The 25,288-nt window shown below is 37.8% G+C and overlaps 1 protein-coding gene across 2 annotated transcripts; it reads left to right on the top strand.

The window, feature by feature from the left end:
* The first annotated feature begins 22,542 nt into the window (after positions 1-22,542).
* LOC139126876 (uncharacterized) lies at positions 22,543-25,208 on the top strand. 2 transcript variants are annotated; one of them, XM_070692800.1, is made up of 3 exons: positions 22,543-22,650; positions 23,405-23,484; positions 23,670-25,208. In XM_070692800.1, the coding sequence occupies exon 3, from the start codon at positions 24,133-24,135 to the stop codon at positions 25,174-25,176; it is 1,044 nt and encodes a 347-aa protein (XP_070548901.1). In that variant the 5' UTR covers positions 22,543-22,650; positions 23,405-23,484; positions 23,670-24,132; the 3' UTR covers positions 25,177-25,208. The 2 variants fall into 2 exon arrangements, with proteins under 2 accessions (XP_070548901.1, XP_070548902.1); XM_070692801.1 differs by having other exon boundaries at positions 22,549-22,650.
* Positions 25,209-25,288: the final 80 nt, after the last annotated feature.

The raw sequence follows: 25,288 nt of genomic DNA, 5'->3' as shown, positions 1-25,288 counted from the left end.
CAATTTATTTTCAACTGCGTCACTGCTGCAGAGCCAGGTCCACCTATTTCAACTGGTCATTGCAGTTACGGTTATAGTGTAGCACCCTGTTGTTGCACGCTGAAGAGAGACATGTAATTAGGAATAGTATCAATTGATGTAATAGCCAAATTGTGACGCAATACATGCCATTGTGCGTAAAGAAAAGTCGAAGCTTGAACTCGCTACTACTCTGGACTTCGGATTATTTCCTGCGTTTTGCAAGATTTTTGGGTGCACTTCACGAGTCAGAAGGTAAGCTATTCTCTCTGTCTATCAATACCTGTTTTAAAATGTATGGTCTTTTGTATTTATGCATATTTTTACATGGAGAAGTTGTGTATAGTGGATTATAGTGTGTGAACATGCAGGTACTTGAACTTTAGCGCTTGTGAAATTGTTGAGAATGGCATTGCCGAGTCAAAATATTCCGAAGTGACAATGGGGATTACATGTTGTGAGGTTACTTTGAGATATAGAGTGTTGCGTAGCATGCATTTTGACATGAATTTGAAACTGCATGGCCATTTGTCGATCTTCATCCGTTCAGCTACAGTGCACGAAGCTGAGTTTACGGACTGTGTGGTTCATCGATATTATACGGATATTATATGCCCAGCGTTGATGTCTGTTCGAACCGCTGAAACAACAGCAAAACCAACTCAGTTGAACACATACACGTGTATTGTTTAAAGTAGAGGTTTCAAACAGTCTGTTCCTGAGATATTCCGCGGTACTATATACGTCAAACTGTGTGGACTTTGAAAGACGTGTTCTGTATTTAATAATACGCTGGGCACATCATGTACTTTGGCGAGGCGGTGTGCTAGAATAGAAACGAAGATCGATGCAAGTTTTAGATTCAAAATCGGCTTGTTTTCGGCGGAGAAACTGTCCGCCGTATTTTCTGCAGGAGGACCAGCGGTTTTTTCTATATCAGTCTGCAGGGCTGTGGTGGGAGGCCGTATAACGCCGGTAACACACAGCCCTGCCATGCATATGATGCAGAGCTATACCGTATACGAAAGACAGAAAAGCCGTTTCTAATGAGCTTGCGTGTTTGCGTGCTGTTCAAGTGAGGCTTTTTTCACTTGACGTTCAACGTTACGCAGTTTGAACCCTTCCTCAACTGAGCAATTTCCGCCGAAATAGGAAGAAATTGATCGAGACCAGCAACAACTGTCGTGCATGACGATTCGATTTCGCCGCTGCGTGGGCCACGGCTGGCAATGTGCATGCATCGCGTTTGTATGTAGCACGTTACAGTCAATCGTCATTTTCACACGAGACTGCCTTGAGCATACTGTACTAGTATACACGTGACGTCATAACTCTCGCGAAACTAGGGTGTTTGAGAAAGCATGCACCAGCTGCAATGAATGCGGAAGTAAATGTAGTTTGAGCGGGTCATTGAGAGAGAACGAAAGTCGCACGACTAAAACAGACCAGTATTCTAATCTTGTTTTCCACTTCGTCGAGATAAAAATCAACTTTGCCTTGGGACGATTTTCCTTGCCACTTCGGTTTCAAGTGTCATCGCCGCACGTGGCGATCCCCGTGATTATATCTGAATGGGCTGCGCTGTAGGATGGGCTTTTGTATTCAGTGCATTTCAAAAGGACGAACCTAAAACGGTAAATGCGTTTTCGTTTAATATCGACTCGTGTCGGTCGTGTGAAGTCGATCGGGTATCAGTTAATTCGAACGTAGGTGTACTGTGGCATTAGTCTGTGGCATCAGTTCGTACAATTAAAGGTTCATAATTTGTAGGTGTGTGAGTGGGTTATATCAGTTAATGTCGGAGAGTACAGCGTTAGTTGCGTGGCAGTTGTAGTAGTAGGTACATGCATGGTACATGTGACCTGTTTCGTTTTCAACTCAACTTCAAGTTCAAGTTTGCTCATGGTTCATTGGTTGTAAATAAGTTTGCTTGCTTAATTTCATTATCATATTTGTGATAAGTTCTTGTTATAACAAAGACAGTATTTTTCCTTAGTGTGTAGTAGGTAGCAATGAAAAAAATATATCAAATTTGACGTTTCATTGTCTAAAAAATCAGTTGCCCATGTGGGCTACGACTTCAAGTAGTACAAGATGTATATAGTTGCACAAGGACCAACCCAGGTATACCAATCTGTTAGCACAGAGATACCGGGGAATTTCGAACCCTTTTAATTAATTTAATGTGACTCTTTATTTAAATCTTATCTGCTTGGGAGAGATGATTTGAATTAAAAGGTATCTACAAACAAAAAGATTTGTTTTATTGTTTCTTCTCTTGCTGTTTTATTGTATCATGTTTGTGAGGACTTCTGGTTGACTACACAACAACAATTATGATGCAATGTGTTGCACAATATTTTCTTTCAGGGTGTTTTGAATTATTATTTATGCACACCTCTTTTATTCAAAAAAACATTGAATTGTAGGATGCTTGGGTATCAATTAAAAATTCCCTATTGACGTGGAGTTAGCATAACTAATTTATGAGTTTTTAAAAAAATATACTTTATCTCTACCAGTCTGTAAATAGTTTTGAAAATATACGTTTTGTTTTTAATACATAGGTTGAAAATACAGCATGCCAAAGAAGAAATATTGGCGAAAATCAGTTGTGAAACAACAAGTAAGTGTGTACAAAATTCTGCTAACGGGTGAGCAATCAAGTAGGCTTAAAGCCGCACTTTTCAATCCCTGGTTCTCGCATTAGTGGAGTTCTCCTCCCAGTCAAACACATGGCCAGTACGATGTTTGATTTCTATAACATTAATTACACAAACTGATTTCAATCTTTTGTCACCTTTTGCTAATCCTGCAAACAGAGCTTATATAATCGTTTGATTGACGGTCGGTTCAAATTGCCAACTGTCATTTATTCCCCAGCACCACACTCGAATTTCCTTAAAAAACGTCTTCCAGTCACGTTAGAATTCGAATATAACCACTGAGTTCGATCGGCAGCAGCTTCGTGCTGACCGCTTGGCAGTCTGTCAGCATTTTTGCGGTCGGAAAAAACTAAAAAGTGGCATTTTCTGGAGCGTGTGCCCTCATGTTACCTGCTTGGTGTCCACTTACACAATGAAGGCCGCCACAGGTTGGCCCCCTTTTAAAGGGAGGCTCCGCCTTTAAAGGGCTAGATCATCGGTTGTAAGTCTAGTCTGGTGTTAGTGCTTTTACATTTAATTAGTCTGTGTGTCTCAACATCCTGGTATGTTTGTGTAAGCTTACCACCATAATTAATTATATGATTGTTCAGCCTCAGTAGACACCTTATGCATTGAGTAAACAATTTCAGCAGAGTTATCGGCAATATTAGCACAAAAGGATGCACGGTTAATATTTATTTACCAAAGACCATGGAAAATTACCAGAATGCAAGGCCATGCAGTGGTTATTGATATGTTGCGATAATTATATGTGGGCTTGTGGATGCTTTGGAAAGTAAAAGCTCCTATGTGTGGTACTTTGTTGCCTATATTTTTTGTTTTCAACACCACATTGCTTGAATGTAAACATGGTCACTGAGGAATAACTCAGCCACAGGTAGTGAACAAGTGTTCACTTGATCAGACAACTAAAATTCAATTCGATAAATTATTAGTTGCAATTAAGTTTCATCAAATTTTATGAAACTGATGTCAGGTTTTTTACTTGTTAGTAAGTACAAATATTGATGGGAAGCATGGCTGTTCTCTGAATTCTTGGCCAGATATCAAAAATAATGTGAAATGTGAAATTAGCAAAAATCAAATTTCTGCCAATGAATGTTACTTGAAGATGAGTTACATTATCCAGTAACTAGGTAACATTTCAATTATTATTAAAAAACATTGGTAAGCTGCCCCCCTTACACATACAAATGTTTCAAATACTTGTTTTTTGAAGTTTTTTATCGTGCTACTAATGTACATACATTTTATTGATACAAATGTACTCTTTATAAATCACATGAAAATTAAGTATATCAAGGTGATATGAAAATAGCATGAATATGACACTTGAATGATATGCTTGTTAAACTAAATGCATTTTTTGTTTCTTTTACAGCCTGGTGCTGGCAGGAGCCATGCTGATAATCGGCATACGTCAGCTGACAATTCTGGTTTGGGTGGTTCCAGTGAGGCAAAACACCCATTACCATGTGATATATCTGTCGACAGTGATCGATACAATAAGAGTTTGCTACCATACGATAGTATTCTATATGAAAGTACCTTAAGCAACTTACACTCAAGCAACCTATTCATAAGTGAACCATCCATAAGCAACCATTACAGCAAAAAATGTCATGTACCACAAAACAGTGCACAAATACAGTCCAACAGTAGTATACTGCCTACAGATCCTTTTTTACTGCAAAGTAAAACTACTCAGACTCAGAAAAGCAACTGTCAGAAGCTTGAATGGGAAAGATACACTATAGGCCATGTTATCCAAGCTAGTATTCATCAAGGAAGTCCTGTTTTTCATAAATCTTCAAGAGGTAAACAATGCACTTGTAATTCCCTTGTATACTTATGTGTATCTCAAGACAAGCATTCATTAACATCTGAGGACTTGAATTGCATTTTACATAATGGTGACAGTTTATACAGAGAAACAGTCAGTTACCTGCAGGCCAGCAATGAATTTCATTCAGACAGTTTAATGTTTAATGAATTACCAAAATATGTACACATGAAGTCTTTGCAGTACAATATAGAGAAACGCAAGCAGTATTTTGGGTTGTTAGATCATTTCACAGATATAGATGTACCAGACTGTTTACATTTCAAGGACGCCATTACCAAAGCTTTCAATTCTAGTAACACTTTGTTGTTGATGACAGGTGGCTATTGTATGGCTCTTTCCAAACACCACAGTGGTAAATATTGTATATTTGATTCACATAGCCGTAACTCACATGGCTTGCAACACATTGATGGCTCAAGTATTGTAATATTCTTTGACACAGAATATGCTCTAATTAATTATTTGTATTCTTTGTTTGATAACTTGAATTTGAATAAAATGACAGCGTATGAGCTTCAAGAAGTGATCATTCATGCTAATAATTCAGCACATCAGGCTCGACAGCAACATGACAGACATGATGAACTTATGGTTAATTATTTTAATTTCCAGACACAACAACTATCTTCTAAAAAGAATGCTCAGAGGTTAGACAGCTATGAAGGTAATGTGAACAGTACTGTGTCATCTGTACCTAAAAAGGTTTCAAGTAAACAGTATGAAAGAGAATATAAACAGAAAAGAGACAAAACCACTCATTTTTGGCTGGTGAACGTGAAAAAGATAAATTAAGGAAAGCTCTGAAGAGGCAAAACCAAGATTTTAGAAAGACTGAAAAAGTTCAGTTGAAATTGCATATGCAACAACAGAGACTAAATCCTCAATTCAAACACAAAGAACGTTGTCAACAACAAGTACAAAAGAAAGCGCTGCGACAAAATCAAGTGTTCAAAGAGAAAGAAAGAAAAAAATTACGGTCACACATAACTGAACTTCGACAAAATCCAGAATTCAAAGAGAGAGAGAAACTGAAACTACGGTCACACATAACTGAACTCCGACAAAATCCAGAATTCAAAGAGAGAGAGAGAGAGACTGAAACTGCGGGCACATATAACTGAACTCAGACAAAATCCAGTGTTCAAAGAGAATGAAAAACAAAAATTACAGTCATACATAACTGAACTTCGACAAAATCCAGTGTTCAAAGAGAAAGAGAAACTGAAATTGCGCCCACAGATGAAATACTTGCTTCAAAATCCAAACTTCAGACAGCAAGAAAAGGGGAGGCATTAAATAAGGATTCAAATTTGCGAAAGAATCCCACATTTAGACTAAAGAGAAATTAAAGACCAAAATCTCCATGAGATCTCTTCGCAAATGTACTGAATATAAAAACACTGAGAGACAGCAGCAACAAAGTTATAAAAGCTCCCAAAGGCAGAGTGGTGTTTTCCAACAGAAAGAGAAACATTTGAAACGAAAAGCACAAGACATAAAGCGCTTAAGAAACAAAGAAAGATACGTAATTGAAAGCAGTAGTGAAGCAATGGACTGTTCAGAAATTACTGAACTGAATACAAGCTTGCCAGACAACCGTCATGGTGAATTATTGCAAGACTGCATTGATAGTTTCCAGAAACATACATCTCAAGGACCCATTTATGTCTGTTCATCATGTCATCAAACATGGTTCAGAAAGTCTGTCATTCAAGCTGCCAATTTAGCCACACATTCTGCCAATGCATCTCAATACCTGACTGGCTATATCTCTGTCAACAATACAGAATGGTTTGTACTACATGCTGTAGATCACATCTGCAGGCAAAGTCCCAAAACTGTCTATAGCCAATAGAATGAATTTTCCCAATATACCATCAGAATTACATTTACACCAATTAGAGGAACGCTTAATAGCTTTGAGAATTCCTTTCATGCATTTGTGCAACTTGCCCCGTGGAGGTCAAAGATCATTATCTGGTCCTGTTGTGAATATCCCAACAGATATAAACCCTACCATCAATATGCTACCAAGAATGCTTAATGAATGTGCAACTATACCAGTCAAGCTAAAACGAAAGTTATCATATACACGATGTGAATTTACTGAAAATATCAGACCCAACAAAGTGATGCAGGCATTAGTGTGGCTTATGGAAAATAGTATTCTGTACCAAAATTCAGGTATCCAAATTGATGATTCATGGTTCCAGAAAATCAATGATAATACAGATACTGACATGGCAGCCTTCATTGAGAATACAGACAGTGCATCCCAACCGTCAGTTGAGTCTGATTCTGACACTGATTCTACCGGTAGTGATACATTCAGTGAGGTTGATCCTAAAGAGGGTGCTGTTGCTAATATGGATACTTTACTTGATGATACTAATATCTCTAATCAAGTGTTCACATTTGCACCTGGAGAAGGACAAAGACCTTTAAGCTTATTTGCTGATAAAGATGCAGAATACTTAGCTTTTCCTACCATATTCTGTGGACAACGTCGACTCATTGATACAGAAAATAACTCTCTGTATATTACAGTGACATATGTAAATGGGAAGTTCGTAATGTGGACAGACGCGTTGCTAATTGTGTACCAAATATATTTTTTAAACTGAAAGAATTACAGTTGAAACAAATCAGTGATAAAGTACACCTTGCATTAAGGCGTTGTAAAACTGAGGGTAAAAATTACAAAGTCGCTGATACTATTAAACCCTGATAAAGTAACAGAACTACTCAGACTTGATGACGGTTTTTATATATTCAGAGATTTGCGAAATTCACCACCTTACTTGGAAAAAAGGAAGAAGGATGTCTTTGCTATGATCAGACAACTTGGTTTACCGACATGGTTCTGTTCCCTCTCAAGTGCTGACACTAGATGGATTGACCTTCACCGCATACTAGGCCGCCTTGTTGATGGTAAACACTATACTGATGATGAATTGAAAGCAATGGATTGGGCTACAAAGACAAGGTTACTGCAATCAGACCCTGTCACTTGTGCTCGATTCTTTGACCACAGAATAAATGTATTCATAAACACTATTCTCAAAAGTCCACATGAACCAATAGGCAAACTTACTGATTACTTCTACAGAGTTGAATTCCAACAAAGAGGTTATCCACATATTCATATGTTAATGTGGATTGAGAATGCACCAAACTATCAGCAAAACACACCTGCATAAGTGACCACTTTCATTGACAAATATGTCTCATGTTTTCCATTTACCAGCTGAAATAAGTGAAACTACTTAACCTGCAAACTCATAAACACTCAAATCATGCAGAGAAAAAGGTAAACCCATATGTCGTTTTGGCTATCCAATGCCTCCAATGTCAGAGACAATGATTCTCACACCATTAGATAATGATGATACAGTTGACAAAAAGAAATACAAAGAAATGTATGACAGCATCAAAGAAAAACTGGATGATATGAAAGAAGGAAAATCTGTAACATTTGCCAACTTTTTGTCCAGTGAATTACATATTAGTTTATGAAGAATACGTTCTAGCTATCAGTAGTTCTCTACAAAGAGTCACAATATTCCTGAAACGAGACCCTTGTGACTTGCGTGTCAATGCGTACATGAAACCATTATTACCAGCATGGGGTGCCAATCATGATCTTCAGTTTGTGTTAGATCCATATGCAAGTGTCATGTACATCGTATCATACATAAGTAAGTCACAAAAAGTATGAGTGCATTACTTGACCAAGCATGCAAAGAAGCCAGACGAGGTAATATGGAACTCAAGGCACAAGTCAGACACATTGGCAATAAATTCTTTAACAATGTTGAAATCAGTGCACAGGAGGCTGCTTACATTATACTACAAATGCCACTAACTAAAGCCACAAGACAGGTTGTATTCATTAATACATCACCTCCACATGAAAGAAATTTCTACTGAAAAGTAAAGCTGCCCTTGAAAACACACCTGCTGATTCCACTGACATAGAAAGTAATAATCTCATCAAACGTTATGCTAGAAGACCAAAAGCATTGGAAAATTGGTGCCTTGCAGATTATGCATCCAAACTAAAAGTAAAATATCCAAAAAATAGCACAAGTCACTCACCAGATGTCAATGATGACAATCCAGATATTCGCAGTGAATCAGACTCTGAAATAGCAACAAAAATCACACCGGATAAATCCAAGATAAATATCAATCTCAGAAATGGAATTACCATACAAGAACTGAAAACTCCTCGTGTAATACGCTGTGTCAACTACAATAACAGAGTTGACAATGAAAATTACTGTCGAGAGAAATTATTACTGTACGTGCCATGGAGAAATGAAACTGTAGATTTACTGTGTGACTGTGACACATTTCAAGATGCCTATGAACTTAGTAAGCATATTATTGCAAATAATGCAGTAGATTATGAACACTATACAGAAGAGTTGGAACAAGCAAAGCAAGCTGCTGAACAGTGTGATGTCGATGATACTGATGCATTTAACCAGATTGCACCAAATGCACAGCAGAGAGAAAATGATGACTTACAAACAGGTTCCACGCCAAGTGAACACTACATATACTTTGATCCTGACAAACCTGACATGCCATATATGATATAGGTATTGATGTTGGTGTAAGGACTACCTAAACAATCAATGGTGACAAAAATACTGTACTTGGGCATATCCCTGATGACCAATATTATGCACTGGTGAGATCTTTAAACTTAAAGCAGAAGAAATATTCCATCATGTCCTAAAATCCGTCAAGACGAACAAAGATCCTTTACATATATTTATCACAGGGTGCTGGTACAGGAAAATCTGTTGTAATAAAAGCAATTTATCAAGCTTTACATCGATATCTGTGTTCAACTGCTGGAGAGAATCCTAATGACTGTAGATTGTTGTTGTGTGCACCCACATGAAAAGCAGCCTATAATATCAATGGAAGCACAATACACTCAGCATTCAAAGTACCAGCGAATCAAGGTTACAAATACAAACCACTAGACAGCGACCAACTGAACACACTAAGAGCTAAATATCGAAACCTATCAGTTGTTATCATAGATGAAATTAGCATGGTTGGACATCAACTCTTCAATTTCATTAATTTGCGCCTTCAACAAATTAAAGGCAACAATCTATTATTCGGTGGTGTTTCATTGATAACTGTTGGTGACTTGTATCAACTAAAGCCTGTCATGGATGGCTGGATATTCAGTACTTAACAAGAGAGTATGGACCACTAGCAACAAAGTTGATGGCAGGATATTTCACTATGCATGAATTATTAAACTGAAATCATGAGACAAAAGGATGATTTACAATTTGCACAATTACTCAATCGACTCAGAGAAGGAAACCACACAAATCAAGACTTAGCTGAGTTGGATCAACATTCTGTTGATCCAAGTAATCAAACATACAATAAAACAGCTCTCCATTTGTATAGTACCAATGATAAGGTACTAGCACATAATACTGAGGTATTTGAAAATTCTACTACATGCAAACTTAAGATCCCTGCAATGGATACAGTTATAGGTGACGTGTCACAAAAAATAAAAGCACAAATCCTGAAAACGATACCCAAAGATTCTTCCAAAACAAGCGCTTTGTTATCAGAAGCACCTATAGCTATCGGACTCAGATATGATATCACTGCTAATATTGATGTTGAAGATGGCATGACCAATGGCGCTAGTTGTAAAGTGCACAAAATAGACCACAGAATGACAAATACATCCAACAACAGACCAAGTATAATATGGGTTGAGTTTGATGACAAACACATTGGTCTTTTAAGGAGACGAAAATACAGGCACTTATGTCAAGGTAATATGAACAAAGAGTGGACGCCAGTATTTGATATTAAACGTCAGTTTCCTGTTATTAGATACCAAAAACATGTTTCAGTGATGATAATTCAATTTCCACTGAGACAGTCTGCTGCAAAAACAATTCACAAATCTCAAGGTGCTACAGTAGATGAGGTCATAATCAACATGGCTGGAAGAAAAACTGACCACATACATTATGTTGCTATAAGCAGAGTACATCAATTAAGTGGCCTTCACATTAATGACCTCAATAAAACTAAAATATCAATATCTGAGGCAGTTAGGAATGAAATGGCCAGGCTACGTCAACATGCGCAACTTCAACTGTGCTTCATACCGTTGTATGATCTACCTAAGGATTACTGCAAAGTAGTATTTCTAAATACTAGATCATTACATAAACATTTTGCTGATTTACAAAGTGAACATAACATTCTTGCAGCTGACATCATTGGTACAGCTGAATCAAGATTAACAGCCAATGACAATGATGAAACTTATACTCTCCCCAACTACAGCTTATTCAGAAATGACCAAGTCATTGAATCCAATATCACTAGACCCTACCATGGACTTGTCCTGTACATAAGGCAAACATACCAAGTACTTCATGTTCATTACTATACAACTGTAGAGCTTGAATTCATATATGCAAACTTATTAACAGTGCAGCATCAACATATACAACTCGTTGTACTCTATAAGTCTCCTCGTTGTAGCCTACAATCATTTCAAGAGCAGGTTTCACAAGCTCTTCTTCACATGTCAACTTAACAATACCACTTATTATCACAGGTGATTTTAACTTTGATATCTTTTCTGACACTAATACTACTTTCCTTAACTTTATGATGACAACCTTTAAATGCTAGCAACTAATAACTGAAGAGACCACTGATAACCATTCAGCTTTAGATCTGATTTTTGCTAATCAGTCAAACATTACATCTGGTACAATAGAAAATTCCTGGTCAGACCACAAAGGAGTATATGCAGTTATACCAGCTGATCAACCAAATGAACAAAATACTAAAGAAGCCAACATACTATGAATGCACTAATTAAAGCAAATCCAGTCATTTATTGCAAAGACCTCCTTATTATTCACGGCCATGTTGGTAACCTTACAGGAAACTCTTCAACTAGTCAAAATATACTGAGAATGATATTGTTGAAATGTCATATTAATTATATAAATAGAAATGAAAGGTTGCCAGCAGACAAATTAATACTCTTTCTCCCAAGTCATAGTTATTTCTGTGGTTTGTCTATGGCGCCTGGTAGAAAGATGAATAATATATTTGCATGCATTTGCCAGACGTTCTAAGAGTTACTCCTTCCGTATGAATTCAATCTCCATTGATTATAATAGGGAAAAATCATAATCAAGTATGCTTTGTAGTGTTACTGTGTATTAAGATAGAGATATATTACCCGTGATTTTGTAGTGTGCACATGAGGAGACGTAACGTATGTCAATGAAATACAGGCAAAAGATAGAAAAGGAAGTGTTTATGGTTGTTTGACCTGCCGGGAAAAATTGTACATGTCAGTAACTACTGACAATGTTAAATTTTTTTATACACTATAATTCTGTTTTATATACTTCTAAAACTGTCTTTTGTACTGTTACATTTTTAAAAGTGTATTTTAAAGTCTCTTATCACTGATTGATATGGAAATAAATTTTGTTGTTAATTTTATTATTATTATTATTATTATTATATTATTATTATTATTATTATTATACATGTGAACAGGTGTATAAATTTTGTGAACTACGTAAAATTGTGAATGATCATAGAGGTGCAAAAATGGCATCCTGGAAATGATTATTCCTCAAGGTGACTTTGCACACAACATTGATTCAGGCTCATTGATTACATTTAATGAAGTGGTAACACGATCGCACTGTGGTCACTGATGCCACAGACGCTACTATGGTCATCTGTGGATCTCGGCGCCCGATGATCTGAACCTTCTCAGATTGAGCGCCGCTATATACTGGTATTTGGTCCAAAGATATTCACATGTACTGGTGACTTGTTGATTAACGAGGATGCAGAATTGGGCGTCTGCTCAATTCTTGTCAACATCCCACTACAAAAATTGGACAGCACCCACTGGTTACAGCACTCAGGAAATAGCATACGCACCTGGCATTTCTACCTTGGTACATGTGTTTGGAAAAAAAAAAAAACACATCATACACCAACATCTGGGCATCATCTTACATGTAAGTATATTCTCAATTAGAACTGCCTTCCAACACTTAAATGTTTCCAACCTCTTTATACTTGTTATATTTTACAATTTTTTGACTAGTTGTATGTGACTTTTAGGTATATTGCCATCAAACTGATTGCTTTTGTAGTTTCATGGTTCTGTTGAATTATTAGAATTTCTGTTCAATTGATGGTATTTTGAAGACTTGCTTCGCAATGTCACTCAACATACTCTCTTCAATCACGGTCCCTACTTCACATTTGTGTCTACATGCAGGTGTGTGTTAATGTATGAAAAATTTTTGGTCATACTGGCCTATACGATTTATTGTTGTTTAATTTCATTTTTTTGCCAGTAACTATATTCATATACAACTGTCTGGCATTCCAGCCTAACTTAATATAATACAGTATTTGTTAACAGCGTTTGTGATTCTTTCCTTCATGCTTTAATATTTGAAAAGGCACATACAATAAACAAACTAGTAAAAACATGTCCTGTTATTTTCATAATAAATCAACATACAAATTTTCTATGTAACTAATTTAGCCATTTAGGCTTGTCTTGTAAGTTATTAACGTTTTTCCCAACATTATTTCAATTCAGGATATGAAAAGGACACATATGGTCAGGTGAAACAATGCTATGAAGAACTATGACAATGGCAGATTTGTCTGGCCAGGCTAAAGTCACTCTACGAAGTCCACTCTTCTATGATACCAATTTAAATACCAGATAAGTTATCATGGTATACACTGTAAGGACATCACCAATTGTAGGAGGATCACTTCTTGATAAAACGCTATCATGACAGCAATGATGGTAAGTGACACAATGTTGACCCTTGATGGAGTCATTCCGATTTAAGATATCAATATCAGTGGCCATAGTCTGAACTTTTCCAAAATTACAAATATTGTAACATTGCCATCACATTTGTATACAATTTAATAATTAACATTAATACATATTGTTTCAGATGTGATATTTTTTACACCAGTTCCTGGAAGTGACCATCATCGTTATTATGGAATCTGCAAGTTTATGTAGTCAAGTCTGTCATATTAAAGTACAATTTTAAAAAAGTCTTCACTCAATTACTGTTTATGCAATCAGAATGTGATGAATCTTTTGTCATTTAAGGCGACTTTTGCCGTTTCGGTCACACATTCAATAAAATCACTTATTACAGTACTTTGAAAGTGTCACTGTGTGTTAGGGATGCTCTAAAATTGCTGTATTTTGCTCTAAAATTGCTGTATTTCATTCTAAAATCAAAATTCTCATCTGCCATTTCAGGACAAAGAAAAAGTGGTAAACGTTTTTAACAACCTGTTGGATGACACAGATGCTGCTTCACATTGGATAACAGCTTCAATGTATGTTTTAGCTGGGCTAAAACGGATTCATCTGTGCTCAACTCAGACTTGTGATCAGCATAGACGTAAATGTCAAAAATATGTGAGACCCTCCTTCCTCCATTATAGCAATAGATATGGAATCCAGCTGTTAGTGCCAGATCAAGAATACATGTGTGCACATGTTCCTCTCATAGAACCAGCTTTTTTCCCCAAATACTGAAAATGTATTCATACAGAATATCTATACAGCTCCAGATGAACCTTTAAAAACATTTCCAGTGTCTTTCAACTATGATACAAGCCTTTTTCATTCTTAACCTATTATGATTACTTTGTTGGTCTGCACCTAGGTTTACACAATTTTACATGTTATTTCAATGCTCTCTTTGACAGCATTTCACCAATGCCAAGGGAGGATTACCCAAGCTGAGTTGTTATAGGTCCTATAGCTTCTGTAAGTAGATTGCAATCGACCATAAGGCATATTTCTCGCAAACAGAGGAAAATCTCCTACTGTAACACTGGCACAAGTTCAGGACCACAAAATTATATGCCTTGCATTATACTGACTCATTTGCATTTGGCACTTATATCAAGGCCCCATGCAAAAATAATCATCTCAATACATATCAGTAACACCAGACAATTAAGTTTGAAGCCCTGACAATGTGCATGTGTCACCTCTCACAGTGTTGCCTTAGATTTGAAGTTAATAACATGAAAATTTTCCTTGAATAAACTGTAAGAGATGACACCTGAATTCCACTTTATATTTCATCTACAAACAAACCATGTTTCACCATTCTAATCTTTGATACTGGGATATTATTATCATTTCAGATTTACTTTCTGCAAGAAGAGTTGGTCCCCACAATCACAATCTGGTGTAGTTTTTACATTGCACCTCAATGATGCTGTTCAGTCAACGACATACACAGTTTTCCACAAGCAAGCAAAGATTCTTTTCATCACCATCTCAACTAGGCAACATGAGCAACACAGAGCAGCAATTGCAAAAAGAACTGTCTAATGTCTGTAATGACAAACTTCACCAAGATGTTAGAGTGAAGGTTACAAAAGCTTAAAATTTAGTCACACCATTTGGTGAAGATTCACCCTTAGGTTTGAAATGAATTGTGTAACACTTTGTTCCCCAAAGATTCCATTCACTCAATCAGGTACAAAATTTTCCCCAAGCAAGCACAGATTCTCCTATGCCATCTCAAAAAAACATGTACAATATAGAACAACTATTGAATGTCGATGGCATGTAATACCACCACTGACATTAAAAAAGTTGGCAACACAATCTGTTTGTGTGTTTTATGAGGATCAAGTCTGTGTTTCTGGCACCAAGCAGTACTAGTGTTAAAGTTACACATAAAAGTCACAGTGAGAGCTAGGTCATACCACTTAGTGCAGAATATTGTGTTAAGTTTGAAAATTATTTTTTCTGACTTTTAAACTATTTATTTACACCCTACTTGATTTGAAACTTTTCATTTTATTTCTTTTTAAGTGATCGATAACTTACTGATCACCGTTTGGTGAAGAGATACAAAGTTTCATTTCTGTCATTGTCAACTGTATTTTTCATTAAATACTATATTCTCAAATTTTCTCTATTTCTTTATGTGTGTACAATGCATGTATATATGTCTGTCCATGTCAAAAACTTGACCAACTTCCACACACTTCACCTCACCAACAATCCAGCTACTGACTAATTGCTGGGTCATCCATCTTATTTTGCCAAAATTTTTAGTCCCCACCTAACCCATACACCACACCACCTATCATACACAACACCACAATCCCTAATGGTTGACCTAGATGAGGATATGTGCATAGTCCGTCTGCTGGTTTTGGACCAGATTTTTCCATCATCATCACCATAAGTCAAATAATATTCATTTCCAATTGTAGACATAATTTTTGGCATTCCATCAATGAACTACAAGCTACATAAATTCTGGGTGGAACTCCAACTCTCAATGTACATTACCCTATCACCTAACACAAACATCCAAGTCAAACCACTCTGATGAAGCTCACTTTTAAGTAGTGGTTCATCAAGCAGTCCTATAGTATAGTGTAGTTGCTACAGTTTTTCTGACTCAGACCCGCTGCATGGTGTAGAACTCATGAGGCACCCACACACAAACCAAGCATTGCTCACAAATTTCTCACTGCCCTCGACACTCTTGATACCATCCATATGGGAGCGACAGTGTCATTGACGCTATTTTTATACAAAATTTACCATTCAATGACTCAGCCTAAATGTAATGGAAAAATGCCTTGTGATGTTTTGGACGGGCAAGGTTCAATGGGGATTTTAGTATACTCCTCTAGGGAGTTTGCGGCCGAGCTGATAGAAGCTTAATAAAGTCTCCTACTGCTCTTGAGTGGTTAAACAAAGTCATGGCAGAACGGATGGAGGCTTATGTTGTCGATTATCAGGAATTATACGACTAATACGCTCGGTAATATTTGACAATGCAGACCACTAAAAGTGGCGAGGACTAGAAAGTCGGCCGTTAAAATTAGTGACTCTTAGCGGGCAGCCTGTGACAAGTGCCCAATAAAAAGCTGACTATCTTAAGTACCTCAAGTAAGACAATTTCAATGGTGATATACAGGCAGACACCGTCAAGTATGCTACTGCAGTACTACCAATCTCCCATCAGAAAAGTAAATAAAGACAAAAATGTACAAATTTTATTCTGCGTCTACATTTACCGCAGATGGAACAATCTATTTCTTGCAAACATAAATTTAGATTGATTTTCTTTTTTATACAAAATTTACCATTCAATGACTCAGCATAAATGTAATGAGGGAAATGCCTTGTGATATGTACGTTGGACTGGCAGGGTTCTAAGGGCATTTTAATATTCTCCCCAAGGCACTTTATGGCCGGGATGATAGAAGCTTAATAAAGTCTCTTACTGCTTAGAAGTGGTCTAAAAAAGTCATGACAGAACGGATGTAGTGCTATGTTGTCTTGTATCAGGAATAAAGCGACCAATATGCTCGGTAATGTTTGGCAATGCCGACCACTAAAAGTGGCGAGGACTAGAAAGTCGGCCGTTAAATTAGTGACTCTTAGCGGGCAGCTTGTGACAAGTGCCCAATAAAGAGCTGACTATATTCCCTACCTAAAGTACGACTATTTCAATGGTTATACACAGGCAGAAGCCTTCGAGTTTGCCACTGCAGTACTACCGATCTCTTGTCAGAAAAGTAAATAAAGACAAAATGTACAAATTTTATTCTGCGTCTACATTTACCGCAGATGGAACAATCTATTTCTGCCAACATGAATTTAGATGATTTTCTTTTTTATACGAAATTTACCATTCAATGACTCAGCATAAATGTAATAACGGAAATGCCTTGTGATATGTACGTTGGACTGGCAGGGTTCTAAGGGCATTTTAATATTCTACCCGAGACAGTTATGGCCGAGATGATAGAAGCTTAATAAAGTCTCTTACTGCTTAGAAGTGGTCAAAAAAAGTCATGACAGAACGGATGTAGTCCTATGTTGTCTTGTATCAGGAATAAAGCGACCAATATGCTCGGTAATGTTTGGCAATGCCGACCACTTAAAGTGGCGAGGACTAGAAAGTCGGCCGTTAAATTTAGTGACTCTTAGCGGGCAGCTTGTGACAAGTGCCCAATAAAGAGCTGACTATATTCCCTACCTAAAGTACGACTATTTCAATGGTTATATACAGGCTGAAGCCTTCGAGTATGCCACTGCAGTACTACCGATCTCCTGTCAGAAAAGTAAATAAAGACAAAAATGTACAAATCCACATTTACCACAGATGGAACAATCTATTTCCGGCAAACATGAATTTAGATTGATTTTCTTTTTTATACGAAATTTACCATTCAATGACTCAACATAAATGTAATGGGAAAATGCCTTGTGATGTTTTGGACTTGCACGGTTCTATGAGGATTTAGTATACTGTCCTAGGGAGTTTGCGGCCGACATGATAGAAGCTTAATAAAGTCTCGTACTGCTCCTGAGTGGTTAAACAAAGTCATGGCAGAACGGATGGAGGCTTATGTTGTCGATTATCAGGAATTATACGACCAATATGCTCGGTAATGTTTGACAATGCCGACCACTAAAAGTGGCGAGGACAAGAAAGTCGGCCTATAAATTTAGTGACTCTTAGCGGGCAGCCTGTGACAAGTGCCCAATAAAAAGCTGACTATCTTAAGTACCTCAAGTAAGACAATTTCAATGGTGATATACAGGCAGACACCGTCAAGTGTGCCACTGCAGTACTACCAATCTCCCGTAAGAAAAGTAAATAAAGACAAAAATGTACAAATTTTATTCTGCGTCTACATTTACCGCATGTGGAGCAATCTATTTCCAGCAAACATGAATTTATATTGATTTTCTTTTTTATACGAAATTTACCATTCAATGACTCAGCATAAATATAATTTGGGAAATGCCTTCTGATGTTTTGGACGGGCAAGGTTCAATGGGGATTTTAGTAAACTCCTCTAGGGAGTTTACGGCCGAGCTGATAGAAGCTTAATAAAGTCTCCTACTGCTTAGAAGTGGTCAAAAAAGTCATGATAGAACGGATGTAGTGCTATGTTGTCTTGTATCAGGAATAAAGTGACCAATATGCTCGGTAGTGTTTGGCAATGCCGACCACTAAAAGTGGCTTGGACAAGAAAGTCGGCCTTTAAATTTAGTGACTCTTAGCAGGCAGCCTTGTGACTAGTGCCCAATAAGAGCTGACTATATTCCCTACCTAAAGTACGACAATTTCAATGGTTATACACTGGCAGAAGCCTTCGAGTTTGCCAGTAGAGTACTACCCATCTCCTGTCAGAAAGAGTAAATAAAAACAAAAATGGACACTTTTATTTTGCGTCTACATTTACCGCATGTGGATTAATCTTTTTCCGTAAACATGAATTAATATTGAGTTTCTTTTTTATACAAAATTTACCATTCAATGACACAGCATAAATATAATGTTGCAAATGCCTTGTGAGGTTTTAGATTGGCAATTTTCAATGGGGATTGTAGTATACTCCTCTAGGGAGTTTAAGGCCGAGATGATAAAAGCTTAATAAAGTCTCTTACTGCTTAGAAGTGGTCAAAAAAAGTCATGATAGAACGGATGTAGTGCTATGTTGTCTTGTATGAGGAATAATGTGACCAATATGCTCGGTAGTGTTTGGCAATGCCGACCACTAAAAGTGGCGAGGACTAGAAAGTCGGACGTTAAATTTAGTGACTCTGAGCGGGCAGCGTGTGACAAGTGCCAATAAAGAGCTGACTATATTCCCTACCTAAAGTACGGCAATTTCAATGGTTATACACAGGCAGAAGACTTCGAGTTTGCCAGTAGAGTACTACCCATCTCCTGTCAGAAGAGTAAATAAGACAAAAATGTACACATTTTATTCTGCGTCTACATTTACCGCATGTGGATTAATCTTTTTACGGCAAACATGAATTAATATTGAGTTTCTTTTTTATACGAAATTTACCATTCAATGACTCAGCATAAATGTAATTGGGGAAATGCCTTGTGATGTTTTGGACGGGCAAGGTTCAATGGGGATTTTAGTTAACTCCTCTAGGGAGTTGACGGCCGAGCTGATAGAAGCTTAATAAAGTCTCTTACTGCTTAGAAGTGGTCAAACAAAGTCATGATAGAACGGATGTAGTCCTATGTTGTCGTGTATCAGGAATTATACGACCAATATGCTCGGTAATGTTTGGGAATGCCGACCACTAAAAGTGGCGAAGAAAAGAAAGTCGGAAATGAAATTGAGTGACTCTGAGTTGGGAGCTTGTGACAAGTGCCTAATAAAGTGCTGACTATATTGCGTACCTAAAGTACGACAATTTCAATGGTTATACACAGGCAGAAGACTTCGAGTTTGCCAGTAGAGTACTACCAATCGCCTGTCAGAAAAATAAATAAAGACAAAAATGTACAAATTTTATTCTGCGTCTACATTTACCGCAGATGGAACAACCTATTTTCGGCAAACATGAATTTAGATTGATTTTCTTTTTTATACAAAATTTACCATTCAATGACTCAGCATAAATGTAATGGGGGAAATGCCTTGTGATGTTTTGGACGGGCAATTTTCAATGGGGATTTTAGTATACTCCTCTAGGGAGTTTATGGCCGAGCTGATAGAAGCTTAATAAAGTCTCGTACTGCTCCTGAGTGGTCAAACAGAGTCATGGCAGAACGGATGGAGGCTTATGTTGTCGAGTATCAGGAATTATACGACTAATATGCTCGGTAATGTTTGACAATGCCGACCACTAAAAGTGGCGAGGACAAGAAAGTCGGCCGTTAAATTTAGTGACTCTTAGCGGGCAGCTTGTGACAAGTGCCCAATAAAAAGCTGACTGTCTTAAGTACCTAAAGTAAGACAATTTCAATGGTGATATACAGGCAACACCGTCAAGTATGGCACTGCATTACTACCAATCTCCCGTAAGAAAGACAAAAATGTACAAATTTTATTCTGCGTCTACATTTACCGCATGTGGAGCAATCTATTTCCAGCAAACATGAATTTATATTGAGTTTCTTTTTATACGGAATTTATCATTCAATGACTCATTTTAAATGTAATTGGGGAAATGCCTTGTGATGTTCAATGGGGTTTTAGTAAACTCCTCTAGGGAGTTTACGGCCAAGCTGATAGAAGCTTAATTAAGTCTCGTACTGCTCCTGAGTGGTTAAACAAAGTCATGGCAGAACGGATGGAGGCTTATGTTGTCGATTATCAGGAATTATACGACCAATATGCTCGGTAGTTTTTGGCAATGCCGACCACTAAAAGTGGCGAGGACTAGAAAGTCGGCCGTTAAATTTAGTGATATTAGCCGGCAGCTTGTGAGAAGTGCCCAATAAAGAGCGACTATATTCCCTACCTAAAGTACGACAATTTCAATGGTTATACACAGGCAGAAGCTTCGAGTTTGCCAGTAGAGTACTACCCATCTCCTGTCAGAAGAGTAAATAAAGACAAAAATGTACAAATTTTTCTGCGTCTACATTTACCGCATATGGAGCAATGTATTTCCGGCAAACATAAATTTATATTGAGAGTAGTTAATTAGATGGTATAGACCACTTTGGAAGTTAGGGGGTCTTTTTTCCATCACCTAGGAGAATACTTTATTTCACATGCTAGGGGGCCTCATTTGTATACTACATGTAAACATGGAGTATCTTCAGGGCCGTGGCATTCGGTGTGTTCAATTCGGAGTCCCGGTTCAAGTGCGGTATGATCGAGTGCAGCAGTGTCGACCACAATAACAATGGATGACGAGTTGGATAATCTCTCTCTGACAAATTCTCAGTTGTGTGCTGTGTAATTTGCCCGGGCATACACTGTAAGTATTATTATCGATTTATTACGAGTTTGACGGTAGATCAGTCTGAGCATGCGTGAGGCTTACAACATTACGTCATTGCCTTAGCCTTTAGTCCCTCGCGCGCGCGGCCAGATTTGACAGATTTTATCGTTCACTGGCAGAGTTCCAAAAATCCAGATACTTTGTATCAAAGAGTGTTTCCTTTTAGGGTTGACTTTGACAATGAGTGTTTCCGTTTAGGGTTTAATCTTGGCAAATATGGACATGATCCGCCCAAAGTTTTTAAATAGAGGTCAAATTATGAACTCTGGGTGCACTCAAGACCTCTGACACGGAGGTTAACTCAGCCCCATTTTAAGGTAAATTGTAGCTTGTGTCTTTGTTAGCTAAGCTTCATTAGTAATACTTGAATAAGTCAAAATGTTCATCGAAAAGACGTGCTTCGTACGTGTACATATTAATTTGCTTGTCGCTTTCTCGCAGTTATTATTAAGTTTTTCCAGCGCAGACAGCGAACACAAGGAGTGAACCGGTGCACTGTAGTATATTCGCTTGTAGTTGATTTTTTGTGTGTTGTTTTTTTGTGTGTACGTGTGTGTTTGTCACGCGGGGGTTGTCTGATGCATTGAAGTGACATTGTTTTATGTTCATAATGTTTCCTGCATGTGATAAAATTGACGTAAACTCCTTTCTTTCGAGGAATGTCTGTCTTATGTGTATTTTTTTTAATTTAAATTTTATTTGTACAGAATCTAACCATGGACGCCGAGTGGGATGACCTGTCGCTGACAGATTCCCAGTTGGATACCGTGTTTGCCGCCGTCGACGCTGCTGCAGAACAACACTATGAAAATAATGTGAGTATGTGTTTATTTATCTACTGACGTATTCCCTTGTGCGTTGTGATTGATTTTGTGAACGTGTGTGTTTGTCGGGCAGGGTTACCCGATGTGTCGAAGTGACATTGTTGTGCTCACAATGCTGTTTACAGGTGATAAAATTGTTTCGAATTTCTGATTAACGTTTGTTCAGTGTGTGTACGTTCATGGACACACTGAGTTGTGCAGTGTGACCTAGATCAAGTGTTTGATCTCAGAATGCTGCCTGCATGTGATAAAATTGACGTAAACTCCTTTCTTTCGAGGAACGTCTGTCTTATGTGTATTTTTAATTTAATTTTATTTGTACAGAATCTAACCATGGACGCCGATTGGGATGACCTGTCGCTGACAGATTCCCAGTTGGATACCGTGTTCGCCGCCGCCGATGCCGCTGAAGACCAACACTATGAAAATAATGTGAGTGTGCGTTTATTTATCTACTGACGTATTCCCTTGTGCGTTAAGGTTGATTTTGTGCATGTGTTTATCGGGCAGGGTTGCCCGATGTGTCGAAGTGACAATGCTGTCTAAAGGTGATAAAATTTGTTTCCAATTTCTGATTAACGTTCGTTCAGTGTGCGTACGTTCATGGACACACTGAGTAGTGCAGTGTGACCTAGATCAAGTGTTTGTAAACACTACATAGACGTGTCGACATATCAATTGAAGACATAACATCGCTCAGTTATGAAATGTTCTCAGGCATGTTTGATGTTGCCCCTCGCCCTCCAAGCTGTCTGTGATTTCCAATATAAATATAAAACAATTATTTCTTTAAACAAATGTAGAAATTTGTAATTTTGTATTCTCCCTCTGATGGTGTGAGATTAACACAATTATTTTTCCCCCTGAAATCTTTTCATATAACAATGGACGGAACATTAACAGGAGTCTTGCCTGTATAGAGATAGATATGTACACTGTTGATTGTATGTGTATCTATGGATTCAGCAATTATGTGGTGACCTGCTGATATTTAAGATAAACCGGTGTTCAGTCCAACCGTTCAGAGTAAAGACAATATTCTTTGTTCTATTTATTCTTTATCAGTATTTTGTGTGTGTGTCTCTGTTTTCATAAGAGTGGTCGCAGTATACAAATTTTTTATTTATTTTTTAATTTTTACTCATTCATATTGTACTGATTGTAATTACCGTTATCCCCTTTTTAGGACCTCAATGACTCTGTATGTGTGGATGATGATGATGATGATGATGAAGAAAATAAAGTGGTCAATCTAGATCAATTGCGGTAAGTTATAATTTTGTACTTGCTCATTTCAAGTGATAGAAAAGAGTAAACTGTATTTCTTGACGAATGTATGTCCGTTATGTTGTGAACAATAAAGTAATGTTTAAAAAAACAAAAAAACAAAGTTTTCATTCATGGTGCACCATTTCTGTAAAATTATTATTTTTCTTATTTTTATTTTATAGACAAACAACAGCTAAGCCAAAGAAGCAATACATCAGGCTGAGGAAAAAATCTTGTTCCTGTCAAGACAGCGTGGGATTTTCCTTGGGAAAAAGAAACCAACATCAGTGAAGAAAACGGTACTGTTGGGTCAACATCAACATTAACTGGTAGTAGTAGTAGTAGTTGTAATAGCAGCAGTAGTTATAATTCTCATAGCAGTGATAGTCATAGTTCCCATGATAGTGATAGCACTGATAGTCATTATAGTGATAGCTCTAGTTCTCAAAGCGAAGATATTTATAGTTGTAATAGTTTTCATAGCCAAATCACAGAAAACGGAGATAATATTGCCACACAGGAATTCAATGTAAAATTAAAAGACCTCCTACACTCCTACATTCCTCATTCCCCCTCAAATATTCAAGATACTCAGCCTTCATCCAATTCTTCTGTCCCCATGAATACCCAAGAATTTAATACCAAATGGCAGGCCCTCCTCTCAATAATCATCCGCCTTCCACACAAAGTTCTTGCCCCTCATCACATCCAACACGTCAGATTGGCGGGGGGTCAACGGATGACCTGCCGTCAGAAGATTCACCATCAGATGAAGACAGTGGCGCAAAATATTACAGCATTGTACGTGTCCGTGAACGACAAGTGAAGAAATTCAATGCTACAGCTCATGACTACGAGATACAATTCAATGACATCCAACCGGTGCGTGGTTTCGTGCAAGTGATGGTAGTACTACAAGATGTGTTTGAGAGTATTATTAGCCGACTCACCCATGGCATCTCTCCCAGGGACAGAGTACGCATTACACTTGAAAGTCCGTCCCTTCCCTATCAAATCTGGTTACCTTTTCCCCCTGTTCAAGAACTGACTGTGGACAGAGTGTTGGGCGAAATTGAACGTGTACTGCAGTCCTATGAAGAATTCACCCTAGATGAGAATGTTTATATCAACTTCATTCATGTGCACATGCCTGTTGGGACGGGAAAGAAGTGGGGATGGAGACCTGTCAACATAGCCCGTCGCCTCCGACTGATGAAAAGTATCATTCGCATCACTAATACCGATGAATTATGCTGTGCACGAGCGATAGTGACAGCAACAGCCCACATCAACCGTAACAGTGATCCAGGATGGAACTCTGTGCGACAGGGACGACAAGAGCAGACAATACGTGCATCCGAACTCATTGCCAAAGCAGGTATTTCATCAGGGCCATGTGGACACGAAGAACTTGACAAATTACAAGCTGTCCTTCCGTCCTATCGAATCCATGTTATTTCAGATGAGACGTCGGGTTCACTTGCTTATCAGGGAAAGGTCGCCGCTGAACACAATATTTACCTGTACCATCATAACAATCACTATGATGTCATCACGTCAATGCCTGCATTTCTACAGAGAAACTATTACTGTCACCATTGTCACAAAGGGTACCAAAAAAGCATGATCACATCTGTGAAGTTTTCTGCAAGTGTTGCCATGTTCCTCTGTATGTCCAGCAACAGATAATCAGGTCTACTGCAAAGATTGTCATCGCTACTTTCGAGGTCAACATGCTTCAACAACCATAAAACGCCTGGTCCCTCGCTCAATATGCAACTTGTCAAATCATTCGTCGCTG

The sequence above is a fragment of the Ptychodera flava genome, unplaced genomic scaffold, assembly GCF_041260155.1.
Source record: "Ptychodera flava strain L36383 unplaced genomic scaffold, AS_Pfla_20210202 Scaffold_145__1_contigs__length_103989_pilon, whole genome shotgun sequence".
Classification (NCBI taxonomy): Eukaryota; Metazoa; Hemichordata; class Enteropneusta; family Ptychoderidae; genus Ptychodera; species Ptychodera flava.
The sequence above is the reverse complement of the archived record's forward strand: the minus strand, read 5'-3'. Positions and strand labels throughout refer to the sequence as shown.